The sequence below is a fragment of the Populus euphratica genome, unplaced genomic scaffold (genome assembly GCF_000495115.2).
Source record: "Populus euphratica unplaced genomic scaffold, PopEup_1.0 scaffold176.1, whole genome shotgun sequence".
In the NCBI taxonomy this organism is placed as follows: domain Eukaryota; kingdom Viridiplantae; phylum Streptophyta; class Magnoliopsida; order Malpighiales; family Salicaceae; genus Populus; species Populus euphratica.
The window spans coordinates 2,387-21,452 of NW_011500058.1; the positions used below are offsets into that span (position 1 = coordinate 2,387).

The 19,066-nt window shown below is 31.7% G+C and overlaps 2 protein-coding genes across 2 annotated transcripts; both read right to left on the reverse strand.

The window, feature by feature from the left end:
• Positions 1-2,762: 2,762 nt before the first annotated feature.
• Positions 2,763-6,807, reverse strand: LOC105107919 (probable LRR receptor-like serine/threonine-protein kinase At4g26540). Its single transcript, XM_011002012.1, has 2 exons — positions 3,742-6,807; positions 2,763-3,632 (listed from the first exon to the last, which is right to left on the reverse strand). Exons 1-2 carry the CDS (start codon positions 6,563-6,565, stop codon positions 3,175-3,177), a joined length of 3,282 nt encoding a protein of 1,093 aa, XP_011000314.1. The 5' UTR covers positions 6,566-6,807; the 3' UTR covers positions 2,763-3,174.
• A 9,213-nt stretch (positions 6,808-16,020) lies between these two features.
• Positions 16,021-18,827, reverse strand: LOC105107920 (protein transport protein SFT2-like). Its single transcript, XM_011002013.1, has 4 exons — positions 18,406-18,827; positions 16,826-17,084; positions 16,619-16,723; positions 16,021-16,350 (listed from the first exon to the last, which is right to left on the reverse strand). Exons 1-4 carry the CDS (start codon positions 18,600-18,602, stop codon positions 16,240-16,242), a joined length of 672 nt encoding a protein of 223 aa, XP_011000315.1. The 5' UTR covers positions 18,603-18,827; the 3' UTR covers positions 16,021-16,239.
• Between the last annotated feature and the right edge of the window lie 239 nt (positions 18,828-19,066).

Here is a 19,066-nt window from a genome sequence, read left to right on the forward strand (position 1 = left end):
TTATTATTATTATTATTATTATTATTATTATTATTATTATTATTATTACTACTACTACTATTACTATTACTATTATTATTATTATTATTATTATTACTGCTATTATTATTATTATTGTTACTGCCATTGTTGTTATTATTGTTATTACTATTATTATTGTTGTTGTACTATTGTCGTTTATAATTTATACAATTAACCTCCTTGTGGTTCGACCCCGGTCTTGCCGGGTTATTTATTACTTCGACACTCCTGCACTTGGGAGAAGACATCAATCTTTTAGTCGTGTCAGGTACCTTCTTTTAAAGGACTCAATCCTAAATAATGTTATCGATGTATCTAGTTTTTATATTCAATAAAACTTGTAATATCTTATCAAAATTTTGTAAATAAAATTGTATGCATATCATCAAGAGTGTTATAACCTTATGATATTTGTATGTCAAAATATGTATTAAAGTATTTGTGAATAAAATTAATGAATTTAGAATTAGAGACTATCTTTATTATATAAAAAAAAATACCTTTAAATTTCAAGTGTATGACAATTAAAAAATCACCTTTATTTTTATTTCAAGATTATATTTAATATTTAACATTTACCTTGATTTGGTATTGTTTGTGTAGCCTATATCAAAACAACACTTTACCCCTATATTTTTAGTCAATTATTACACCTATACATATTTCGAGGAGAATTAGCTAGCACTAATTTCAAGTGTCATTTCTTTGCTAACAAGATACCTGAGTGTCTTATTGATATCTATTAGACTAACTCACTCTGATTGTAAGGCCTTTGGTGGAGCAAATTCTCTCCAGGATTAAGTCGTAGACCTCAACTTCTCTTACTTGTATTCAACGTCTTTAACTAATCAAATCAATTTTTTTTTCATCTAGGTTTATCAGTCCTCTATGTTTATTCTCCATTGTTCTATTATTAAAAAGATAAAAGGATATCTTTGATGCCTTCCTTTACAAATGCCACTCTCTCTTCCACTTAAGGGTTAAGATGGTCTGGGCCTATATTTGTTATCCCTTTAAGGAGGGTGGCCTAGGAATAAAAAGGCTTAAACTTGAAATAAAGTTATTATTCTTAAACATATTTGGCGATAACAATTCTCATAGACATGTACTTCTAGCATGTCAGGCCTTCTTCAGTGTCCTCTTTGTCATGAAAGAAGATTCTACTCAGTAGAGATTAATGTAAAGGGAAGCTTGTTTCTAATACTGGTGATGAAACTACTACCTCTTTGTGTTTTGACTATTGGTTGCCAAATGAACAACAATTATGTAACCTAGTTCTAATATTGGTGATGAGACTATTATCTTTTTGTGTTTAGACTATTGGCTGTCAAATGGACAACAATTATGTGACCTAGTGCCTTTCAAAGTGCTCATTTCTATTATGCTATCGTGGAATGGTAATGTCTCAGACATCATTGATGAGAATACTTGGGTTTTCTAATTAGGTAGACCGAAGCTCCAGTATATTTACGACTCGATTACTTTTAACCCCAAGAATGCCTTATTAGACCATTATTTCTAGAATGGTCACTCAATGGCAAGGTTATCTATTGACTTGGCATGAGAAGTTCTTAAAGATTTCACACCCATAAACTCTATGTACCAACTTCTTTGTTTTTCAAGTTTCATCTTGAGACATTGTTTTATCTTATGGCTTGCTTTTATGGGTTGTTTCAACACTATAAACATACTACATGCTTTTCTATTAATTTCCTTTTCGACACATATTCTTTAGGGGTCACAAGTTGAGACACATGAATATTTATTCTTTCAGTATTCTATTTCTGGTATAGTTTAGGGTGCTATCACTAGCATGACTTTTATGAGTTGACCTTCTTTGACATAGCATTAACTACTTTATTGGGCATACATGCTGTTGAAAAAAAAAGGAATTTATGCATCTATTTGCTTAGTTGACCCTTTTAGCCTCGATTTATTTCATCTGGTATGAGAGAAGTAACTAAGTTTTTTATAAGATTTATCGATATCATCATATGAGGATATTTTTGATTTGGTCTAGTCTTGTTTGGTAGAGCTTGAACCAAGGTTTTACATCGTAGCTACTTTCAGGTTCATTTAGTGCATCAAAGATTCATAAGATATCATTGCTTTTGTTGATATTGAGATTTTGTTTAGTACAAGTTCATATGTAATCAACTAATCGAATGGTTAAGAAATTTTAAGAAACTAGTTGTTTGGTAGAGCTTTAACCGACTCATGTGTTATTTGTCTTCACAACTTTTATTCCTTTTCATTTCTTTTTTTTAGCTTTTACTTCTTTTCCTTGTTATTATTCATCAGATAAACTAGGATAACAAGTATTTATACTATTTAAGGTATATATCTCCTACTCTATACAGTTTCTTTCCTTTCATGCAATTACTCTTAAAAAAGCAAAAAAAATAAAAGAGTGGACGAGCTTACGTCTCTCTCCTGACTACTATAATTATCGCGTGGGTCTCGAAACCTCTTGCATGTGAGCAATATTTGTTTATAAATCATTATCTTGCTTTTCCAAACAGGTCTGATGATCCTGCTTGTGCATGTGCATGTGCTTCCGAGTTAAGACATACAGTCTCTTATAAATCAAGTTTAGTATGCTTTGAAAGAGCTTTTTCTTGTTCCTTGCTAGAAAGTCTCTCTCAGACAGCACATGGTCATGTGATGTTAGAAACGTGGGTCCATGTGAGCTCTGATGGAAAGACTGGATTTATTATGCGAGAGAGAGAGAGAGAGAGAGGGAGGGAGAGAATCCTTTCCCAGGCAATAAATTCTAATTACTTGGATCCAAATGTGCTAATCATTGGTCCACATGCCTTGCAGTCATTCTCTTGCCACTAAGTAACAGCTTCCATCCCTACTCCCAGGATAATCCAATCCACCTCTAGTATTGGAGCTATCAAACATCTTTCAATTTAACCCTCTTATGAACCCCTGAAGTTCTTATTTTTGATACATTTGTTAATGTACTTGGCTGAATTTACTCTAATGACTCAGTATTACAGTCTACAGCTCCATATATTGTAAGAATTACAGTTCAAAAGGGAAAAAAGATTATACTAAAAATTCTCACTGTGGTTGCACGTTTTAGTGGATCCTTGTCTTGACTGAAGCACTAAAGAAACCTCCTGCTGTCCAAACCTTTATTCCATATTAGATTGAATCATCTGAGAAGGCAAAGGAACAATCTGAAGATCCTTGTGAAACTACAATCTTAGCAGGAGGTGATGAGCGAACTGCTGTCGAATTAACCCCCTTTGACAGGTCAGGTTCTGGCCTTACGGTCTCAACGTGCCTAATCTCCTTCAGCATTGCAACAACATCCTTCATCATTGGACGATCATCAGCTCGAGTACTGATGCACAGGATTGAAACTGCTAATGTCTGGAGCATTTCGTGCATTGTAGGGTCAGCTCTTCCTCTAAGCTTTGAATCAAGAATGTCAACTGGATCTTTCTTGCTTGCTAAGTGTTCCCTAACCCATTGAACTAAGTGTGCACCATCAGGCAAAGTTGGGTCTAATGGATGTCTTCCTGTTAAAACCTCTAAAAGCACCACCCCAAAACTGTACACGTCACTTTTCTCGGAAATACGCTGCATCGATGCATGCTCTACAGCAAAAACAGAAATTAAGATTAATTAGACATTGCTAGTGATTTAGTGGAATCAAATTAACCGAAGAAATTAAATTAATTTGATTGAACAAAAACGAACAAGTACCTGGAGCCATATATCCATAAGAACCAGCAAGTTGAGGTCTTGGACTCGGCTTGCATAAATCATCATCAGATTTGTTATTTACCACTCTTGCTAGGCCGAAGTCAGCTAGGTAAGGTTCGTAGCTTGGTCCTAAAAGCACATTCATGGCTTTAACATCCCCATGTAGAATAGGTGGAACACAATCATGGTGCAGGTATGCAAGTGCGTGTGCCACACCTAACAAAACATCATATCTAGCTTCCCATTCTGCTCCTCCCTTGCCAGCACCATGAAGAAGGGAGCTCAAGCTTCCATTTGGGAGGTAATCATAGAAAAGCATTTTCAAATTCTTGTTTGAACACCAGCCCAGAAGCCGGACAATATTTCGGTGTCTGATTGAACCGAGTGTCCGAATTTCAGAATTGAATGCTCCAGACTCCTCTGAAGACCACATCTTCTTTACAGCTATCATCTCCCAGTTTGGAAGGGTCACCCTGTACACAACTCCAGAGCTGCCAGTGCCTATGACATTAGATGATGTTAGATTTTTAACAATGTCGTTGACGGAGAATTCAAGCTTCTGATACAAATTCATTTCCCATGTATCATCTTCCATCAGCCCATGATTATCAACACGAGCACGAACTAGCATGTAGATTGTTAGTAGTATCAGTACTACACCGGCACTGAGAAGAACAGACATCAGTAGTCTCATTGCTGATCTAGTGTGTGCTCCAGGTCCCAAGTTGTCTGCTGGTGTTGCTACTCCTCCAGAAATGTAGAGTCCTTGATTTGAAGCAAGATCGCTTATCGGAAGCTTTCGAAAAAATTGGGTGTTAGGCAATTCACCAGAGAAGTCATTGAAGGAGACATTAAGGGAAACGAGGTTTTGGAGATTTGCAAGAACATCCAAGCTTCCTTCAAGCTTGTTGTGAGAGATGTCAAGTACTCCCAATTTGCTGAGATCAGAGAATTGCGATGGGATCTTGCCAGAAAACTGGTTGCAGCTTAGGTTGAGAGAGATTTCCAGTGATGGAATTTGACCAAGTTCCTTTGGAATTTCTCCAGAGAAACCATTGTCTCCAAGATTAAGCAATTGTAGCTTAATGCATGACAATATCTCTGCTGGAATTCCTCCTGTAAGTTGATTCTTCGCCAAATTAAGCTTGGTTAATTCAATCAATGAACCAATGCTATGAGCCAGTGAACCTGTAAGCCTATTGTCTGAGACATCCACATACTTTAGGCTTTTAGGCAGAGTATCAGGTACAGAACCAGTGATCCCATTTGAATGGAGATCAAGAAACTCAAGATTTTCACATCCAGATACTGATGAAGGGATTCCTCCAACAAGAAGATTGTTGCTCAAATCAATGAAATTCAAACTCTTCAACTTTTCGATCTCCGATGGAATAGTACCTCCTAACCTGTTGCCATTCAGCCTCAACCTGTACAAGTTGGTGCAGTTTCCTATATCAGGCGGTATAAAGCCGGATAATTCATTGGAAAGTATCAGTAGCTTGGTGAGATTTTGCAATCCGAAAATCTGCTTTGGTATTGAACCAAAAAGACTGTTATATGAAAGATCAAGAGCCTGAAGATTGACACACTCTGAAAGAGACTCTGGGATATTGCCTGTGAGATTGTTCTTCCAGGCAAAAAATAGAGTCAAGCTCTTTAGGTTGCCGATACCAGCAGGCATCTCACCGGAGATTCCATTATTGTCTACTTCAAGATGAGTGAGAGCTGTGCAGTTTGTGATTTCAACAGGTATGGTACCTGATAACTGATTAACACTCAGCTGAAGCTCTTCAAGCTTCAAAAGGTTTCCAAAGCTTCTTGGTATGCTTCCTGCTAGAAGATTCTCGGATAAATCAATGACTGTAAGCTCTGTGCAACTTCCAATCTCATCCGGGATTGCCCCAACTATGCTGTTCTGCCACAAGAGCAGACTCTGAAGCTTGCTGAGTTCCCCAATTCGCCTTGGGATTGGACCGGATATAGAATTCTGATATAGATACAGGTTCTGCAACTCACTGCAATCTCCAATCGCTTCTGGGATAGCACCTGATAATAGTGTTGCGTAAATGGCTATAGTTTGAATCCTTTTTAGCATCCCAATTGATGAAGGAAGAATCCCAGAAATGCTGGTTTCGGCAAGGCCTAAAACAACCAATTCGGTGCAATTTCCAATCTCCTGAGGCAGCTCACCCTTAACATTTTTATTCCCACCTGCTCGAAAAATCTGTAATCTTCTCAATGCTCCAATACTCTGTGGAATTTCTCCGCTGAGTTGATTGTCAAAGAGAGTCAAATACACTAGACTTGAAAGGTTTCCAATATCAGAAGGAATGGCACCTTCAAGAAAATTTGTATTGAGAGACAAAGTTTCCAACTTCTTTAGTCTGCATATTTCCTCTGGGATTTCACCTGAGAGAGAATTATCACTAAGATCAATGAGAGCAAGCTCAAGATAATCTCCGAACGCTGCCGGGATTGCACCAGTAAGATTGGTTGATGAAAGGATAAGGCTCTTCAAGGACTTGAGAGGCTGAAAATTTGAAGGCAGTGGGCCTTGCAAATCTACTGCTCTCAAGTTTATCTCTATAATGTTGCCATCTGAGTTGCAATGGACCCCAAACCATTTGCATGGACTTGAGTCTAAAGGGTTCCAAGAATTGAGTACATCTGTGGAGGTGTTTAAACTGTTCTTCCATGCTAAAAGGGCTTGGCCTTGTTCATCGATGGAGTAACAAGAACGAAAGAAAAGAGAGTTTATAGATAGAAGTAAGGTGAAGGAGAAGATACAGGGAGAAAATAAGAGATTCCTTAGAGGAGCAGGCATTGCTGCTGATAGAAGAGAAGAGTTGGTCTGTGTTGGGATTGTTGAGGGGGGAACCCCATGTTTTGTTTATAGAAGAAAAGCAGAAGATCTGGATCCAAGACCACCACCACCTTCTTCTTTTTTTTTTCTTTCTTTATTATTAATATTCTAATTGACATAGCTGTTAATTCAGACATGTTGATGCAGATGCACATTTGGTTTTATTTAAAGTTATTAGTGAATGGATGCTCTATTCTTTTATGAATGAGACTTTTTTTTTTTTTTTGTAATTTAGTATTTAATTAGTATCTCAAAACAGAAAAAATAAAGACAATTTAAACAAAAGAGATATATCGTATATTATTTCTGTTTTAAAAGAATATAAATTCATTCTAAAATCATTATAAGGCAAATTTATTTTATATTTTTATCTTGGCTCTCCACTAATGCATTTATATCTTTTATATATCCCCTAGCAAAACTTGGGTTTTTTTTTTTTCGTCATCAATGCGGGGATTGGAGGATTCATGGCCATATAAAGTGGTGGAGCAAAAATTTTAAATAAAAAAGTAAATTATTAATAAATACTTGATATTATATAGTATATAGACATATGTTATATATATAAAAAAGTTAATTAGAAATGCATGTACTAATTTATATCAAGCAAAATTAATTTAAATATATTTTTAAAATAAAAAATTTACATTATAATTATTCTTTTTGAATTTTTATATTTTAAAACTGCTTCATAATGATTTCATTATTAATTTTATTAAAGATATTCTTTTTTAATATATACAATTAAACTTTCATTTATCTATTTCTAAATTTTCCAGGACTAGTGAAATTATTAGCAATATTTTTTTGTTAACTTGTTGTTTTATACAAGTAGGTTAAATATAAATATTAATATATATTTTTTAATTTTTTTATTGTATTTCTAATTTTTTTAGTTGTCTAATATTTTATTTTTAATCACTACTAAGTTAATCACCATCATTTTCATATGAAATTCATAACAAAATGCATATTAATTCATCAAAATTTATTTTAATTTATATTCACATGCATATAATATTATTTATACATCTATTAATTTAACAAATCCATAAATTATCATTAACTCTAACATTTTTAATAACTAATTATTAAGGAATAAAACTAAAATTAGATATGGAAATAAATAAAAAAATAAAACAAAATCAATTAAAATATAGAAGGTTACTTATTTAACTAATTAATAGTTTAGGATTTGAAGAGAAACTTTGTAAAAAGAAGAGAGGTAGGAACAATAATTTTTTTAAAAAAAAAACTTGAATTAATTAATAGTTAATAAAAAAATTAAACTTGTTAACTTATTATATTAAAATTTTAATGTAAAAAATATTTTGAAAAAAAGTTAAAGAGGCAATTGCCCTCTCAATCTGGCTCCGACACTGGTATACTAACCCTAAACCCTAATGGGTAAAAAGCTGCTTATTTTTCACCAAGAGTAAGTCCCACCAGATCGAGCAGGAAAAGAGAAATCTGGTGCTGAATGACTTGCTAACCAAATTTCCCTTTTAATGATTCACTCTTTAGAGTTATTCAATCCTGTTTCCTCTTTTCAAGTCAAGTTGAACCATCTTGCATGCACTTTTCTGGTCACATAACAGCTACAAGCTTTCAAGAACAAGGAAATTAAATCTCCAAAGATTTTTTTTTATTGGCTTATATTATGGTTAAAATCAAAGAGTTAGCATCATTAGGGCATGGTTGATTGATGGATTTCTAGATTAGATTGTGATAGCCTGCCCTGAGATCAAACCAACTTGACACAGGAACCATTGGATATGCATCGATTTGCTGAGGATTCCATGAATCAAGATATGATCGTGCCTTCTTTACTGATAGTCCAAGACAACTGAAGAAGGTGGTCCATCATGTTCTGTGGTCACAGTTGCTGAGTTATCGTATGTGCTGTTACTTGCAGTGTTTTAATGGCTTTTCAGTGCTTTTAGCAGCTAAGTCTACAGTTTATTCACTGGGTTTTCTACGGTTTGATGTGATTAACCAATATTCAGTACAGAATCTGAGAGAGATAATTAATGCATAACAACTTATGCTACCCAACCCTTAAGAAGTTGGCTCTTGTATGGTAAACAGATTTGATATTAATTAATAAAAATTTTTAAAAGGGGATTTTATTATACCGAATTCACTGAAATTGTTTTTTTTATTTGATTTTTTATATATTTTTTAATTTTATTCTTTGTCATTAAATTTATTGAAAGGGTTAAATTTCATAATTTTATTCAATTTACTTATTAGGAGATTATCTCAGTCATATAATCTAGACTATAAATTTAATGAGTTAACTTAATTAACTCGAATTTTTCTCTTTTTATCTAGTTGGGTTTTTTTTTAATTTTATTATTTACTATTTGCTTGATTAAAAATTAGACTTCATGATTTGTTTTAATTTATTTTTTATGATATTATTTCCCGTCTCTTGACTCGAGTCACAGGTTTGACGAGCTAATCCAAGTAGTTTTTTATGTCTTTTTTTAATTGATTTTTTTTTTTTAATTTTATCTTTTAACATTAGGTTAATGGAGAATTGAGTATCATAATCTGTTTCACGTATGCTTTCTACTGGGTTATCTTGATTTCAAGAACAAGGTTATGGGTTTGACAGGTTAATTTGAGTTGATTCAAATTATTTTTTTGAGTCATTTTACTTAATAGAGTTCTTTTTAAAAAAAAATTCATCATTTAATATTAGATTTATAAGAAATCAGACATTATATATAATTTATTTTGATTTATTTACTAAGGGTTATTATGGTATTATGAATCGATATGCAGATTGAGAGGTTAACCTAAATTAATCCAAATCAATTTAATATATTGTTATCTTAATATTTATAAAAAAAATCCCAACTTAAATATTTATTTTAATTCAAGTTATGCTTTTATCAATTATCTTTATTTTTAGATCAATTAAGGTGACTGGATCACATCAAATTAATCTTTATATAATTTAATTTTTCATTCTACTAAAAAATATATTAATAATATTTATATTTTTTTTTCATATTAAAAAATTAATTTTACTTACAAGAGCTAATAGTGTAATCTATGTTATATGCAAATGAGTTTGCTATATATTTTGCCATCTTGTGTTTATATTCAAGATATATTTATTTTAAATCTTCATGTTTATAATTTTAATTAAACAAATTTATAATCAAAATATATTTATTTTATATTTTCATTTTATTTCTTTAACTAAACTAATTTATATCTTTTAATATTATTTTGTTTTTTTTTGTTACGAGACACTAATAAAATGCAACGGCGTTAAAGTCCTAATGATTGGAAAGGACAACATGGAATACACCGACTTAACTAATTAATTAAGGATTTGTTAATCGCCACTAATGAGAGGTCAGTACTAGTCACGTGCCATAACAATTTGCTACCAGTCACGGGAAGGATCTAGAAAAATAAAATAAAATAAAAATTAGTGGAAGTTTTATGAATTGATTATTGTAGTGGAAGCACTAATTAACTTTCTTTATCTCTTTGTTCTCTTACTGAGGAACATTCTCCTTGAAGCCAAATTTTACTCGGTATTGTAACTAATTATTTTTTAATTTGTTTAAATACAAAGAAATTGAATATGTAAAGAACTTTTTTATAAAACTGTGCTAATTAGTAATAATTTATTTATCAAACATGAATAAAAATGGTCATATGATCAGTTTCCATTTACTTTCATTTATGTTTTTAGATCTATATATTATCTAGTTGAATTTAATTTTTCTTTCTTGTATGGATTTAAACCTAGAAATTCAATAATTATTGTTTTAATTATAAGTTATCGAATCTATTTTTATTTATTTAGATTTATTTTTCATGGACATACTATGAAAATTACAATGATAATTCACTATCATTAGTGTAAATGAAAATACATTTTCTTAAGAAAAAGTTTTTTAAAAAAGTTAAATACTAGCCTTAATTATAATGCAACTATAGATTCAAGCCTGGCCTTCAATTTTTCAGATGCTTAACTTTTGACAGGAAGCCAAGTAGATCAATAGATGTACAAGCTTGAAGATTAATTGAAGGAAGCTTCTTAATTAAATGATTAATTAGTTGCATAACAAACTCAAAATGGTGACAAATAACATTTTTAGATAGTGAGACATACTTGGATATACAATATTCCTCTTAATCATTGTTATAAGATGTGCACTAGTTAAATAGGACAATCTAGTGACTTGGTATAATTTTAGCTTAATTAATAGGAAAATCTATAATTTTATTTTTTTTAAATATTCATCAAGTCGGGTTTTGTTTGAGTTGAGTTAATGATAATATTTAATTTAAAAAAACAACATTATTTTAAGTTTTTTTTTTAAAAAAAAAACAACCGATTTGATTTATAATTTAGATCTTATACCTAGTCATAGTCTATAATTTGTTTAAATTGATAGAAAAATCTATAATATACCCATTTGATTTAAATTGATAGGAAAATCTATAATTTTTTTTTTAAATATTCATCAAGTTGGGTTTAGTATGAGCTGAGTTAATTATTATATTTATAAATATTTTTAATAAATAACATTGTTTTAAGGTTTTCTTTTTTTAAATAAAAACAACCCACTTGATCTATAATCTAGATATTATACCTTGTTATAGTCATGTTTCATTTATTTATTTTCACCCACCAATATTTGCTTCTCTCAAAGCACGTAATTATTTCCATAAGTCGAGCAGTGTCTGTGCATGTCTATATAAGTCAGGTAAATAACATGAATGCACTGCAAGTACATGCATGCATCTATACAAAATCTTAGCAAAAATAAATAAATAAATGAAGATTGAGTAAATTATGGACTAGCTCCTTTGATTTTGAGAATAAATTATACAGTCTTTTTAATTTAAAAAATAATTAGTTAACTCCTTCACCATAGCTGACCATGATTAGTATAATATTTCTTAAATTTTTTAGAAAAAAAAACTATAGAGAATAATTTATAAATTACTCATGAAGATGAAAAAAAAAGGAAAGAATTAGGGCAAGAAATCTTCGGTGGTGAAAAAGTGAAGATCTATGAGCCAAACCTTTAGAAAAGCAAAAGGAGAGACAAAGACAATAGATAAATTATATCCTCTCCTTTTAATCCTTGCATTAAAGGCAACCAGAAAAGGGTTCCCTGTCCTAGAAATAAAGGGTCAGTTTGTATTTTTTTTAATGAATTCTTTATACCCAAATTAATGGGGTGATGTAATTTCTTCACCTAGAAATTAATAATGCAAGTTAAACGCTAAGAAAAAATTACAAAAAAAATAATAATTTAAGATTTAAAGTATTTATGTAGAATAAATTGTAAGCCTAATTGATTATTAGACAAAAAAGGGGTTTTAATTTGGTGATTTGAAGATTTTTACGTAGGAATAAACGTATAAGAGAGCACAGAATCTTATTTTATTCAATGATTTGACATAATAAAACAATAATTTTTATTATTTACATGCGAAAAGGACTCCATTGTTTTGGTAATTAACTCCTAATCAAACCTTTCAATTCTTCATGTTCTTTCATTTATTTACAGAAATAAAAACTATTTACAAACCAATCATTGCTCTAAAAAATATTGTAGAGTCTCATCATCATCACATGGACATGATCTCATGTAATATTTTTGACAAAACATGAGATATTCAAGCAATGTCTTGGCATCAATCGAGATGGAAGGGCACATGACTTGATCTAAGATATATTAATCTTTGGTTCTTCTTCTTGCGATAAAGCATACGTTTCCTAGTTTATTTTATAAACGTACTAGCATGTTTCCCTTCCCCTCGTGGTGCGAGCTCTAGTTTGGTTCTGGCATGGATGGCTGCACATGAGAGGGATGGAGGGAGGGAGTGAGAGAGGGATGGATAGTGACTTCTAAGGGCATGTATAAAAGATAATGAAAATACAAAGCGAGAGAAAGGTCACGTACAAATGAAATTCTTTCAGATGAACAGCGAATATGTTCATAAATGAAATTCATGAACAGTTGATTGTGGTGGTGCAGTGGTTGCGTTGACAATGACAATAACTTTTATTATAATGATAGTAGTGCTGGAGAATTATAATAAAATAATGGTTATATTGATAATAAAATAATAGACAATGACAACGGTGATGGGTGATAGTGATGATACAGGAAATTTTGGTGGAATGATGATAAAATAGTAATGTATGGCGGTAGGGATGATGAGGTTGATGGTAATGTTAGTTGAAATAATATTTAGTAAATATTGTGAATTAGTAGTGTCAAAGAAATTACTTCTTCTTCATTTATGATATTAAAATATTTTTTTAGATCAACACCATTTAAAAACAGACTCAAATATGTTTTTTCGCTTACTTATTTTTTAATATTTGTTTTAAATTAAAATGAAAAAAAATCTTAAAATATATGTTGAGCTATAAAGAATTATTTAAATTTTAAAATTTAAATTATTAAATAAAATTTCAAGATATAAATAAACTTGAGATATATATAGGATCACGTTACTTTGTATTTTAATTTTTAAATATTATAGAAATAATAAGATTCGAGCATATGACCATTAAATTAATAAAACTTTAATATCATATCAATTTAAAACTTAAATTATCAGATGAAATTTTAACATATTATTTATATTATTCTCACAAAACAAACAAATTATAAATTTTCAAATTATATATCAAAAGCATAAATATAACTTTCTCTAGGGTTAGTTGATCAGAAACATAGTAGGAAGGGAAGAAGGACATATTTTTGAAAATATCCCAACTTAGAACAAGAAGATGAACATAATTATTTCATACACAAATTGATACACTGATATAATTCGAGGGTCAAATCAAATGAAATAAATTGTATTGTATGCCTATATGACTCATGTACGTTTACATTTCTTGCACAACATAGTAAAACAAGAACATGTTCACACTCGAGCGAGCAAGCAAGAAAAGAGGGAGAAATTGGAGAGGGGAAGTAGCTAGGGAGGTAGATGGATCGATTGGACATTGGATTTGTGAAAGAGGTGGAGCCTCTGGTCTACCAAAGAGCTATCAATTAATAGACTTTCTTGGTTGGTACACGATCGGCCACACGTGCATGGATGATTTAATGGGGGGATATGAACCCTAGCTAGGATGTATTTTATCTTTTTCAAGTCCCTTAATAATACACTATGATGAATCCAAAACAAGATTTGGCATTTGCTGAATTGAAATCCCATCAATTAAATCCCTAGGGTCCATGGCCCTCCAAAAGAAAATTGCCTATCCATTCAAGGATTAGGTGCTCATGCATATAATTTTAGCTCACTCATTGATCTTCTTGGCTGGCCTTCAAGTCTCAATATGAGACTTGACTCTTAATAATTTGCCAAATCTATGTCCTACATCTTGACAATTGCATTGTTTTTTTTTTTTGTTAATCATTTTCATCCAAAATCCCCAATATACTACTACCAAGTTTATGAGAAGATATTCTAAGGCACAATTAGATCGATCCCTGAGAAATTTACAAACTACATTAAAAGATTAAAAAAATAATTACTATATTCATTTTTGTTTAAATTTGTTGTGTAATTAAAAAACAATATGAACAAGCTATTTTTCTCTAGCTCTTGTTGTCATCTCAAACAATTTCTTGACATCTGACAAAATAAAAATGAATCAAATTAAAGTTCGATTAAAAAAATTGCATGGAGGAATTACTTTTTGGCCTCACAAAAGCTAGTGTGTGATGATCTATGGCCAATTAACTTCTTGATTTATCATCGTGCATGGTCATGATTAAATCTTCTTTTAATTTAGAAATCAATGCGAACCCATGATTTAAAAAAAGACATATTTAATATATAATGATTTGGACTTTGAACAAAAACACATTCAAAGATGAACTTGGTACGTACTTTTTTTAATTTAATCCCAAATTCCAAGTCATCCCCAATAAGATCCATTCCATTAAGAATATTAATTAATATTTATATGATCATCACAAGAGATCTTAGATCATTTTTTTTCCTTTGATTATTTCTTTTTTCTTATTGTGTTCCTCTTCCTCTTCTTTTTTTTTCTTTTTTGTTATTTTTGTTGAATTGCTCAAGCCAAGAACTTTGCATTTATATATATATATATATATATATATATATATATAAACACATACTTATATCTTCATTATTGTTTCTGTCTTTTTTTATTCTGGGAAAATCCAAAAACTAGTAATAAAAACACCGTCAAACCTAGTTAGTTTGATGATAGTTTTGGCTTTCAACATTTTATTTTAACCTGGTGTGTATATTTTATACTGTGATAAATATCAACCCTCCACTTTTGACCCCTTTGCTTTTAGCTTTGATTTTTCCTGCTTGCCTTTTGCTTTCAATGATGCCCTTTTAAAAAAATCATGTACAAGACTCTAAAAGGTCAAATCCATGTCCCCATTTCGAAGTTTTGATGACCTAATCTTCCATAATTTCAGGATTTTGTTCACAAATCCCTTTAATTCTTTTATATCTCTCTTAATGTTTATTATACGGGTGGTAAAGCTGGGTTATGTTCTTGGACTGCCCTTCCTAAAGCACCACTAGGGTTGCATATTATAATGAGGGCCAAGACTCAAAAATCCAAGTGTTTAGGCTTTTCTTTCCCCAATCTTTAACAATTGTTTAGGCCCACAAATGGAACTTTAGAGTTTATTAACATTGAAAGCTATTTATTTATGTTGTGTTTCAGTAAATATATTGCTTTTTAAAATATTTTTTTCTTGAAAATATTATTTTTTTTGCATTTTTAAAATAAAAACACATATAAAATAAACGCATCATTTTAAAATAAATTTTATATTTTTAAAATAAAAGATATATAAAAACATGTTCATTGTCTCTCTTGGCAACAACAAACAATCAAACGATATAAAAAAGTATTTTTCTACATGATGAACAGAGAATGGTCCATGAATTGTAAATTTGTTTAGGCAGTAATTTTAATTTTAATTTTAATAAAAGCAAACCAGCTACCACCACCCTCTTCAATCCCTTCTCTTCCGTTCTGTGCACAACCTCCGATCAATCCAAGTGGCGACGATGTGGGATGGGACACCCTAGTATTGGAGAAAATCCTCGCCGCCACCACCCTTCGAGTGGTTCAAAAATTTTATAATGGTATATGATTTCATTTATGTATTATTTGATTCTTTATTAGCTTTTAATTAAACATTTTTTTAAAATAAAATTACGAAATCAACGATAAAATAATATTTTTATAAGGAGTCAAGAATCATAAAAAATTTAAATTTGATATGCATAGAGAAAATAAAATATGTTATATAGTTTCTTTTTTTTTTTAATTATTCTTTTGATTTTAATTTAATTTTTTAAATTCTATTTCAATCAATAATATTTCTCTTCAAATACACAACACATGAACAAAATTATATGTGAATAACGTGGCAGACTTTGAATTTCACTCTCTTTTTCTTTTTTAGGAGTTCAGACTAGAGTAAAGGCAACCAGAGTATTCAAGTTGAAAGCTGCAATTCAGGAACATGCCTCACAGTTCCTGCTTTCTAGATACACTAGCAGAACAAGAAGCCAAGGAAAAGGAAAGATATACAAGGGAAAAATGAGCATGGCAGCCAATGTCAACTCCCGAAACGTCTCATCACTGATGAGGTCAGGGAAGATGAGAGGAATTTCAGCCCAGTAGATCCACCAGGGAAGTAGGAAATCGCATAGTATGCAAGGGCAAGAACCTGCATATTCAATGAAAACATCAGAAAGGGTAATCTTTGGGGTTTCAAGTCATGTTTGATGGACGCATCTGGCAAATTCCTGTACTTCTCTTTCCGAAAGATATTTACTTCAATCATACACGAGTCAATCTACTCTTCCAATGAAATAAGGACATCATGAAAAACAAACAAAGATGAACTGCAGTAAAATCAGTATCTCGAGCCAAACTCTCATAGCAAGACATCAACTGATGAGATATAAAGAGAGAAACTGTATGTTGGCAGCTACCTGTATCACAGAGAAGAGCACAGATAGAATATAGCTGTGAAGCACCATGGAAACATATAGGGTACCCACCATACTGCCTATGAATCCCAACGTAAATGGAAGCCTCTGTAGAAAAATTGAAGAGAAGAAAAAAGGATTAGAAGTGCACAGCCACAATATAGAAAACAAAAATAACATGCAAATTTCTAATGGAGGCATAGCCAGTACCTCTTTCGATGACATGTGAGCAAGTTGATTCTTGGGACCCTTGAGTGCAAAGAATGACGCAATGATAAAGCCACAACCAAGTGTAAAACAGATAGCAAACTTCTGGGGCACGAGTACTATGACAGGAAGGAACAGGGCAAATGAAGTGAAAACAAAGAACACGCCTGTTGCTAGAAATAAACCAAAATACATTAGAGCTTTTCCTGAAGGGATGTTACTGGTGGCAGACTGGAAGTTCCCACTCACACCTTTAGAAACCCTGGATAGGCATCAAAATAAGAAATACAAGATTTATCACCTTCTTCAAAACTTTCATTTCAATTGAGCTTAGATTGAAAAAAAGAAGAAGAAAGTGTTAAGAGTTTGCGATAAGAAGCAAGATAATAATAATAATTGCATTTCCTTGATATTCACTAATGAAATCATTTCGCAATGCAGGTTGTATTCAAAATTTCAGACATAGCATCAAGGCAGGAGGAAATGCAATAGATGAGATGATATAATTGAACACTTCCCTCACTGATGAAGCACTGTGGTGCAGTTGGTGGCATATTCATACTCATATGCTAAAGGAAATGCCAAGGTGCAATTATTGGATATTAATCAATCATAGAATTCAAATACCCTGCCAGAGCTAAAGCAAACACATTATGCATTTCAATATTGATCGACAAACTCCTATGGATTCCACATGACACTACTGCATGACTAGAGTAACCAAACCCTGGTCCTGGAGATTCTTTGTGTTGTAACTAATAAGAACTTACTCTGATCAGCAAACTTTTTCATGCCACGCAACAAATGCTTTTCGTTCACATCTAAATTGTGAAAAAAGGGTCATCTGATAGCATTCATCCACTGGAATATTACTATCCAATCAGAAAAACTAAGATAATTGATTTTAGTATACACTACAATAAAATAACACCCCATCTTCTATTCCAACTGAAATTCGTCGATCCTTCCAGTAGCTAATAGAAATTACATCGCGAAAGGATATTTGGAATAAGTGAAATGGGAGAGATAAGTTAGCAAAGGCACGCAGCAACAGACAAGTACTAGAATCAGCTCACTCACATTCATTGCATAAAAACAGCATACTAGAAATACAGAAGCCATAGAAGTTACAACCCAGTTAACCTGCAACACTCGAAATTACAATAAATCCAAATCCCACCCCACAACCATTATATCTTCCATCAAATCATAAGTTGATCTCCTCAAATCAAAATCAAAGCCCACAATCACACTCATCTATATAAACACACACACACACACCCATAAAGTTCAATTCTTTTTACGACTAAAGATTTGCCAAAATTACTCCTATGTACGACATAAAAAAGAAACCCACAATTAAATCCACCCATATAATCAATAAATACATATATAAAGTCCAATTCTTGAGTATAAAGCTGCTTTCTTTTTGCATATGTTTACACATTGAAGGTGCCAGAAACCCCTCTAATCAACAAAATCAAGACATCTCACAGTTAAAATTCTCTATATGAAAACAGAAAAATACATAAATTTCAATTCCTGAAAATAAATATTCTTTCCTTCATTTTTTTTTTCCTTACACATTGAAGGTGCCAGAAACAGTGTCATTAGCAGAGCGAACAGCAGCTTCAAGATCAAAGCTACCGATGCTGCCTAATCCAGTAGAGGATTCATTTGAATTGCTTGTTGCTGCATATGAGTTCCAATCAGCCAACAACGAAGATGCGGGCTTTTCTTGTTGCTGATCTTCTCCACTGCTTGAAAACCAACTCTGCATTGTTTTTATTGAAACAAAAGACAACCCAATTGATGATTTTTGTTAAGGTTCGAGAATTTTGAGAAAAGAAACGATCTTGATGCTTATCAGTTTGGTGAAGCAGTGGAGGTGAAATGGTATTTCCGTTTAAAGCTTAGAAGGCAAGGGAAAATGATAGCTTTCAAAGAAACGATGCCGTTTGAACTGGCGGTCGGTAACGGCGAGTCTACATGTGAAATGTGAAGAGAAGTCAAAGTGATTTTCACAAGGGATCAGAACGGAGGTTAAGTAATTACTACCTATTTAACTCGCAGAAAATTTAGATACATAGACTTTTCAATATATATTTTATATAAAAAAAAATTGAAATAGAAGTTAAGAAGTTTATGCAACAGTTAATTAAATAAATTAAAAAATATTTGTGTAAATAAATTAATTAATTAAGAGAAAGATGTGGATGAAATATTTACTAAATTTATTTTTTA